The sequence below is a fragment of the Porites lutea genome, chromosome 4 (genome assembly GCF_958299795.1).
Source record: "Porites lutea chromosome 4, jaPorLute2.1, whole genome shotgun sequence".
Lineage (NCBI taxonomy): Eukaryota > Metazoa > Cnidaria > Anthozoa > Scleractinia > Poritidae > Porites > Porites lutea.
Window position 1 is genome coordinate 17,252,292 of NC_133204.1, and position 9,753 is coordinate 17,262,044.

At 38.1% G+C, this 9,753-nt stretch overlaps 2 protein-coding genes across 2 annotated transcripts; one reads left to right on the forward strand and one right to left on the reverse strand.

The window, feature by feature from the left end:
* Nucleotides 1-879: 879 nt before the first annotated feature.
* Nucleotides 880-3,513, forward strand: LOC140934975 (uncharacterized). Its single transcript, XM_073384528.1, has one exon. It carries the CDS (start codon nucleotides 1,054-1,056, stop codon nucleotides 3,058-3,060), a length of 2,007 nt encoding a protein of 668 aa, XP_073240629.1. The 5' UTR covers nucleotides 880-1,053; the 3' UTR covers nucleotides 3,061-3,513.
* A 2,835-nt stretch (nucleotides 3,514-6,348) lies between these two features.
* LOC140932730 (bcl-2 homologous antagonist/killer-like) lies at nucleotides 6,349-9,753 on the reverse strand. Its single transcript, XM_073382244.1, has 2 exons — nucleotides 9,184-9,753; nucleotides 6,349-6,868 (listed from the first exon to the last, which is right to left on the reverse strand). The coding sequence occupies exons 1-2, from the start codon at nucleotides 9,745-9,747 to the stop codon at nucleotides 6,758-6,760; spliced, it is 675 nt and encodes a 224-aa protein (XP_073238345.1). The 5' UTR covers nucleotides 9,748-9,753; the 3' UTR covers nucleotides 6,349-6,757.

A 9,753-nucleotide genomic window follows, 5' to 3' on the forward strand; every position in this document is an offset into this window, starting at 1 on the left:
AAAAATATACTCCTTCTATTGTAAATCACAACAAAGACTAAAAGAAATAAGTGTCGTTTAACAACAGCCACAAGAACAGCCACAGGAATCACACAAACAGGATATACCACAAAAACATCTTCAGATCGATCAATTGATCTTTGTGTCCTATGAGATGCATACCACAAACTATTTTGCGTCTTTGGGGATTTTTATGTGTCAGGGACACCGGACGCAGAATATTATTGGGTGCTCCCACGGTGAAGCTGGGTGAAATATATGTGAATTCCCTTTTTTTACCCTTGTGATGTTATAAATAATTATAAATATTGTTAAGTTTTAATAATAATATTATTATTATTATGGCAGCTTTCTCAGCTGGATGCTAAAAGTTTAAAAAGCTGCGCAGGGTGGACAGCATAACCTGTGAGCCTAGGAGACTTAAAAGAAATATAGCCATAATAATAAAAATATATACATAAAAAAATATGTAAAAATATCTAGATCTATCACACCAATGTGAATTGAAGACTGAAGAACACATTACTATATAGGCAAAAATGCTAAACAGATATTTTCATTAAAAAAAAATTATATTATTCACATTTAGTTTCAAGCTGTTTTTTTTTTTTAATTTATTTTAAAAATTCTTTTCTGACTTGTAATAGACTTTGGTCAATGTCCTATAAAAAACCAAAGAAAACGTTTCTATTTTGGAACAATATTTAATTGATTTTTATTGTCATTGAACCACCACCGCGGAGGGGTCCCACGAGCCCTATCTTAGCCCTATCTTAGCGCTATCTGGGTCGGAGCTCGAGGACTGGGCCTTTTACGTAACCTAATACAAAGACAGTGGTGAAGAGGGAGAGTGGGGAAGTTTGTTATCCTTGGTGAGGCTGCTCAAGGTTCCCTGGTTCCGAGCATGTTAAGGAATTAATCCTGTTTAATTTAGAAATGATATTTGAACACTGTGCGCTTAAGTAGCAAGTTGTTTTGTTAACTTTGAACCTTTCCTTCAGATTCGGTTTCGTTTCCGGCCGGCGACGTCGAAACTTCAAGTAAGTCCGCGTCATGGAAGAAGCGCTGTCAAAAACAGAAAATGGTGAAGCTTGGAAAAATGGGGCTTTACACGCAATCATGAAAATGATATTAAATCCAACAGAGACACAGCGCAACCACAGATCGTACCTCAATTCTTGGCAAAGATACAAGACGTTTGAGGAAGGGCTGAAAAAAGAAAGTGGTAGAAATGTTGAACTTCTCCTCTCTGGCAGCATGGCTGAATGTCTGTTTGCACAGCACTGGGTCTACAAGGATGGTAGAAGGGAAGCTTTAAATGATATTGACATTATGCTTGTGGATTGTTCGATGACAATTGTAGAAAGAAGCGAATTGGTCCAATTGGAGTGTTCAGGGGTCGTTGATAAAGACCAAGACTCTCAGACAGCCGCAGTCATAAAGATGAATTCATGTTATTCCACAGCTAAATGCTGCAGACAAGAACAACTAAAACCCTTGGACACTCCAACGCCTGCTAGCACTCCTCCATCACAAAAGGAGCTCTTTCTTGAGCCAACTAATCACGCTGGCTATGCTCAACTGTATGAACTTAGTGTGGAGGGCAAGCCTGTTTTCCTATCAGTGGAAAGTTTCAAGGGGTTCTGGTCTGGGATTGTTAACAAAACTGCTTTATATTCCCTGGTCACAAGTGGTCCACAGCTTCCATCAGGCGGGGCTGTTGTGAGTGGCCCTGCCCTAAACAGACGGGATCGCCCAAACAGAAGGAATAACTACGCTCATGATTATGTTCCATGTTTGCATTGTCCTAAATGGCCAACAATGGCAAATAAATGGTCTGAAAGGAAAAGAACAGTTGAATGGCCTGGTGAAAGGTTAATTTCTGATATCATGAGCGATGGTTGTCATGTTGTTCCTGTATCTCACCACAATAATGACAATAAGTCATACCATACTGAGTGGAGGCTATCTTTTTCTGGTGCAGAGAAAAGGCTTGTGAACTCTTTGTCAATGGAGCAACGTCAAAGTTACATTATTGCAAAGTTAATTATGAAACAAGTAATCAAGGAAATTCAGGAAAGGCCCTCTCAACCTCCTCTTGACAAAACTCCATCTTCTTATCATTTGAAAACAATCCTATTATGGAAATGTGAGGAAAAGCTCTTAGAAGAGTGGAACAACCTTCTAAATTCAGCAGTAGGTTTGCTGAAAACCTTTGAAGATCATTTGAGAAAAGGTAACATCCCAAACTACTTTATACCTGAGAACAACATGATCAGTCACATAAAACATTACGAGCTTGTTTCAGTGGCAGATGGAATAGCAACATCCCTGGATGATCTTCCCAAAACATTGCACCATGTTTTTCTTAGTGCTTATAATACTGTACTGGACTATGATCATGATTACAGTCCAGTGTTAAGACTTGTTGATTATCAGTTAAAGCTTTTTTGTCACACTGGCAAGGCAGGAGATAAATTCTATCTCCTCTATATCCTGAATTTATTGGTGGACTCACTGTCTGCGACAATTACAGGAATATGGGACGATCTACAACCTCTGAAGGACTACAAGCATATTTTAAACATTTATTGTAGTCATTGTAATGTACAGGCTGGACATGTAACACTTCCACGACCCCCAGATTTGAGTGCTGAAGAGTCTAGCAAAACCATGATGATTCTCCTCCAATATCTGTACACTTTATTGCAAGACAATCACATTCTGAATCATCTGCAAACTGACATCTTTGCGGTCATGTCAAGAATCTTAACGCGAACTCTTCCTTCATTGTCTTTAAGTGAAGGAACAGAAGAATTGTTTGGTCAATGTTGCAAAGAAAGCCTGAACATATTTCAGACTGTTTGTAAGAAACTTGGAATAGACCACAGTTCAGACGTTTCATGCCATGATGAATTAACTGTACTTTCTGGTATCAGGTTCATTTTCGTTAAGAACCCAGAGTTTGCTGAATTGCAGACCTTTGAGTTTGCCACCCAAAGATTAAAAAAGTTCAAAGAAGGGGGTCAGTTGGAAACTGTAAGACATCTGCAGTGGTAAAATGAAAGCAAGGTTTAGATTGAAGACTTGGTACAGTACAACTTTTAATTCAGAGGATCCCTTAGAAGTGCACTTGATGAAACTGACAGGTTGATATAGACACGCTCTCCCAAAAGATTTTAATCATTTGGACTCTCATTTTCAGCATTTCGAAGCTAAAAAAGTCATTACGGTCAACTCTCTCTTAACGGACACCTGGTGTTGGTGCCTTCCATTTTCCAGTCATTTTACTACAAGATCTGTACTCTCTGTAAGATGGACACCTCTTAAGACGGACAACAGACACTTTAGAAGTGCTTTATCTAGTGAAAAATACCTCAAAACTTTAACGTAGGTGCTGTACGTGAAAGTAAATTGCCATTAGGGGAAGTAAGTTACATAACCAAAAACAGTTACACTGTATCTTTTGACTCTTTTAGCCTTGAGAAATTGAAAAAGTCCCACAGTGGTGGATCCAGGGGAAGGGTCCGGGGGGGTCCCCCCTATTAGACCTGACACTTGTTTGAGACTGAAATTCTTACATCGACAGGATCGTATATCACTTTTTAACCAGCTGATTTTTTTCAATGAAAGGTGTGTTGTTGTTCTTAGATGTTCGACAATTATGGCGACAACTCAGCCGACAACCTTATTTTATCAAGCAGTCAAAGTTCGACAGTCCTTTCTGAACCAAAGTTTGGACCCCCGCAATAAAGAATTCCTGGATCCGCCCTTGTCCCACCAGAAACAATCCATTATCTGTTATAACGGGTTAATTTTTGCATGCTTATGTACTTAAAGTACTGAATGACAGTTTGTTTTGCAGTTCAAACCTTTATTCAAAGAAGCAAATTATGTATTGTTATTCCTTGGTAGTCTTATTCCAGTTCGCAGAATGTACAGTGTTCTGTTATGCTTTTAGACTACTCCATCATGAGCATTGGCTTGTATGAATGTTTGATTGTACAATGAGAAAGTGATTCCACTTTTTTATTACATTGTTCCAGTTTTTACTATTTTGCACAATATTAAAACAGAATGTGTATTCATTGCAAATAGGTTCAGCTTTCTTTTTTTTACTATTACTAGTGTCATGCTACCCCAACTCTCTATAAGCTGGACACCTCTCTAAGACAGACAGTCAGGGCTGGTTCCAAAGGTTTCCCTCTTATAGAGAGTTAACTGCAGTGACATTTTGTCCTGTATGACTGAGAATTAGCTTCTCATTCATACAGTATAGGTTAAGGTCCTGTGACTTTTCTTCCTTAGTGTATGCATACATGGTATAGCTCTAAGGCATTCTCTGTCTGACTGTTTTCTTTTTTTAGGGTTTCACAGCCCCTAACCCCCCCCCCCCCCCCCAATCCCTAGGCTTAATAAGCAGCCATTTTGTTACTTCTTATTAAGAGGAGAATGAAAATCAGACTCTCTCAAACAGCTGGAAATTGATCCTAATCTATCCCCCTCCACCCCAGCCAGGAAAAGCCAGAAAAGTAAAAAGGGGTGTCTACAATAAGGCTCTAAGTGACACTTGATGTAATATCAAATTTTTCTCTTGTTTCACAAGCAAACACAAGGTAATTTGAAAGAATAATCTAGCTGGCTGCAGTTAATCACAGGTCACGTAGGGCTTTAATTTTATGTTGTAATATGAAACATCAAATCAAATTGACATATTAAACAAAAAATAAAATGAACTAATTTAGATACAAAAAATGTGCATTCTGAAAACCTTTTGTTGAGTTATAGCATTTTAGACTGAATATACAGAGGACATTTAACAAAGGTTTCTGCCACAGATGTTTGCAAGTCAAAGATGACAGTCCGAGGGAAAAAGTCTTAATGCATGTAACACCCCAGAACATAATTATGACATTAGGCAGAAAAAATTTAAATGAAGCAATTACTTTTAATAATATTTCAATATTTGTTTTGCTGGTTGATTACGTTTTGTAAGACCTTCCATAATTTCTGAATAGCAGAATATTAAATAATATTAACTTAAGCTTTGGAAAGTGAAGGTTTAAATTATTCACCACCATAGAGGTGAATAGTGAACATCTGCCACTTTTCACAGGCTCCATCCACGCGTATCTGGAAATTTTTGAATCCGCAACTTTTTCTGTACGGATACACCTTCTGTCCACACGTATCTGGTGAATCCAGCATACAAATCTCATTCTGGGCATTAGCATCATGCTGCTTGAAACTCACGTATAGCTGGGTATCATCTGTGTAACAATGAGCCTCGGAGAGATGACATTCAATAACCTTGAAAGTGTAGAAGTGTACATAACAAATAGTGGAGGACCTAAACAGGACCCCTGAGGTGCACCACAGTTAAGATGGCGTTGATTGGACAGAGAACCATCAATACAGACTTGTTGGCATTGATTAGAGAGATATGATACGATACGTGTGGACGTGGAAATTCTTGAATCCAGAAAAAAAGGTGCGGATTCAAAAATATCCGGATACCTGTGGATAGGACTTCAGATTCTAAAATTACTAGCAGCAATTGTAATAATTCCCCTTTTAATAGATACCAATCAAAAGAAAACATGTATGTACCCAATACTAGAACTCAGGGATGTGGCTAAGAAAAGCTATCCACGGTTTTTAAAAAACCAAACCAGATTTTTCACTCAACTGCAACTAAAAAGTAATTCCTGTCATGGTTTTCCAGGACAATAATTAAACAAATAATTATTATTTGAGCTGGTGATTAACTATTTTTCAGACACTAAAATAAGCCGGCAGCCACCTCTTAGCAACACCCCTGAGTACTTAGTAAACACATTTATTATGTGACTGGTTGGAAAGATGAACCCAATCCTGGATTTTGGTTGGCTACCCGAGCAACCAAGATAATCCTACTTTGCCCTCTTGCTTTGTCCAGCAGAAGAAGAGTTTGTTTCAGCCATATACCAAATCCTTTACTGACCAATCCTGTTTAATCAAGATTGATCTTTTTAAGCAAAAAATGGGGATCCAAAATGAGGAAGCATTTTTATGCGTAATCCAAAACAGTGCTTTTCAGTGAATAGGAAATACCATTCAAAAGTACACGTATGAATTTACCAAAGAATGCAAGAACACTATTAATCTTTAATAGTGCATTTTCTTTTAAAAGCCTTTTAAAGCCTTAATATCAACTTGGGAATTCTCCACCAAAAAGACACCACTATTGCTGGTTTTTACTGTCACACCATAACAAAAAATTAAAGCACTCAATAGATAAAGTCCCAAATCTGGGAAATGAAAGGAGGTAACATTCAATTAATTTATGCTTAATTAAGCAGTCATGTTGTCAGTAGAAATTCAATGCTGGTTATTACTAAGGCCTAAAAAGTTGAGCAACATATCAAGTACATTGCTGTGGCGAGCAATTCAGGTGTTACAAAAGAAGAAAGGGAAGGAGGAATTTGGGTGTGTAAGATAGGCTTGTTCTCAAGCGCTTAAATTCTTCCCTCCCCTCCCCTCTGAATCCCTGCCAAGCAGACTACAAGTCAAGAGCACTTTAATTTAAGCTCTTTAGCAAACGGACAAATGTACATCATACAAGACTAGAACAATAAGTTAGCATAAGTGTAATTATTACACTTACAGCTGACACTCACAGAAAAAGCATTTTTTCTACTAATTCTCCAGAAAAAGTCACTCTGAGAGAACAATTCTTAATCATTCATAAAATTTATGTACATGTACTTTGTATGTTTTATGTTCCTGTCTTCTTTGTAGCAGTGAACACGGCTAAGGCTCCTAGTAAAAGTACAAGACTGACAGTGTACCAGCTTGGCTCTTGTAGCCGGAAATCTAACACACCTCTCTGTGGAGGAAAACAGTACAATTAAATGGCGGATGAGCCATAAACGCTGTGCACGTGCATATGAAACTTGAAAACAATACTAGTGAATAATGAGGATGCTTACTTGTAAGCACAAAATCTGGGGGGAAAATTGGTTACATTTGAGGCCCTATTTAAAAGCCTTACCTGTTTTCAATGCCCTTGAAACTTGCAAGATATATATTTTTATTGACAATTGATCTCGTGATTGTCAAGTTTATAAAAAAATTTATCGAGCGGTTTTTTGAATAATACGAAATTTGTATGCATGGACCAAAATTTGGTTAATTATGTGCAAAAACTGTAACAAAAGCAGCTGAATGCAGGTTAATATAATTCTCCTTACTCGTAATTAACCAGAGCAATTCCCCTCTTTTTTTGTATGCAGTTTTCAATAGAATCAAACCACTATGAGATGAAGCCCTATTTCCAAAGCTTATCATTTTCTTAAAATATTAGCTAATTGAGTGGATAGCATGCTATTTCACTGTTTTTATGATGCTTAAACTTCGTTTCAAAATATTTCCAAAACGCTGTCATAGAATTTGTTCAAACTTTGCCATAATTGAGGCAATTATGGCAGGTACATACTCCCTTAAGCGATTTCTTAAAAAACCTCCTGGTACAGAGAAAAAACATTAATGGCGTCATTATGTTGCAATGGTGACTCCAATTGCATTAAAACCCAGATCATAAGAAATTTTCATCTTTATATAATACAGTTGTGGTAACCTTTTCCCCATAATATCTTTACTCATGCAGACGTAGTTAATGCTCAAACTTGGGAGGTATCCCCACTAAAAAATCCAGTTGAGCCACCTTAAATGTACTGCCCAGTTATGCATCTGGAAATTCCAGCTGTACCAATGCCCCCAACCCTCCTCAGGAATAAGCAACTTTTTGCCTTAGACGGCAAGGACACTTAAGTTGCCAAATACTCTGCGGTGGAGACAAAAAAAAGAGCACAAATGTCCCGCCCTCAATCAACATTGCAGCAGTATTCATTGATCACACAATCAAATAGCACCACTTTCAGCATTTTAATGTGCAACTTTTTGTTTCAGTGAATGTATGCCTTCATGATAGCCTTATTCTAATTAAGACTTCATGCCAGGATAACACCACTTCATGATTCTTATTTCATTATCATTACTCATCTTGTTTTAAATAGTTCATAAGTGAAAAAAATTTACATTGAAATTTAGTGTGCTGTGAAGCTACATGTATCATCTTGATTTGAATCATCACCACTAAATTTTATGCACATCCTAGATCAACAGAAATTTGATTTGATAACCAAAAAAATATCTCAACTCATGTCAATAGCCCCTGATTTTGCTATGTAAGTTCTGGCTTGACAAGCAGTGAAGAAATGCACGCACAAAATCATGAAAACATGCCTTAAAAAAACTCTACAACCTTTTCACATCCTTGATAGATGCGCCAATTTGCCAGTCGGCTTGTATTTCCAGGAAAATCCTCCACTTTTAGTTATATTTGGATAGGAAACCATGTGTGTTTCAAAATCTCAGGGTGGCCCCGGGGTGGGCAAAGCCCCACCTCCAGACCACGCAAAATTTGCTAATGACCCACCCCTGGGACTAACATAGCCTGCAAATGCCCCTCTGTAGTCTGGAGGGGATTGGCACGGCTGGAATTGACTGATACAGTAACGAAAACAGCTTCTGGTATTACGTACATGCACTATGAAAATGATTTTGCTTATAACCAGAAAAAGCTCATTTGAGATTTTTCCACATCTATCTCTTTCTCTACTTGCTGATGGTTTTTTCCCAGTTTTTTGACACCTGCTCTGTACCCAGTGGGGAGCCTGTTCACAGGCCATTACAAAATGTCACCACAAATTAGCACACAAGAAATGTGAAGAGAGCAAATGGTAGAGAGTTACACAAAAGACTTCTACGATTTTTAATGAAAACATACAAGGATGTTGGCCCAAAAAGCAAGAAAATTTGAGAAAAACCTCGGTTACCATATAGTGCAGCAATCTGTATGTTGAAAACGAATTTTCAACCACAAATAGAAGATTACATTTACTTGAAATTGGAAGTACCTGAAAACCATCTAGAGGCAGCTGGTACATGAGCTAGATTTTAAACCCAGGATCGCGTGTTTACATGGGTCAAATTAAGACATAAGCTTAATAAATTTCTCGCCGACTCATTTGAAGTCTCAAGATTCATGAGAAATCTTAATATTGACATCACGAAAGAGCCTGATGTAATATTATTATCAATACTTGTGATTAAACAGGATATGCCGAGGGTATAACTTACCCATCCTCCATGCTGTGCTATCCATCTAGCAATTCTTTCGTTGAAGATAAAATCCACCACAAATCGAATGATTCTCCGTAAAAAACTACCGCTGAAGCCTCTACGTATGACAGTCACAGCAATCTCGTAGCCGAAACAGAGTAGAGCAACAATTCTACCCCAGTTTATGCCCGATCGAAACAGCCTTCGAGCCACAGCGGCAAAAGTTTCATAGGCCGTCGCTGGTGTAAGGCTTAATGAATCGATCATGTCCTTGAATTGGTCTTTGTATTTAGCATCTATTTCATCGCCTATCTCTCCTAGTCGCCTTCCAATAACAGGAACATGCTGCGAAAATGGATGAACGTCATTACAAGAACGCAGTTCCTCCAGCGCGTCTGGACGAGCGCTAGCGGTTGGACTGTTCATTTCGCCTCTTTCTTCAACTCTCTCCGTCTCATCCTGATATCTTTGAAACATAAAATGACGAAAAACTCCTTCTGTGTCTCTTAAGACAGATCTCTCATCTTCTTCAGGCTGAATTTCTGGCCTGTTGTGGCTGGAATCTTCACCACCTGAAGCCATTTCTGC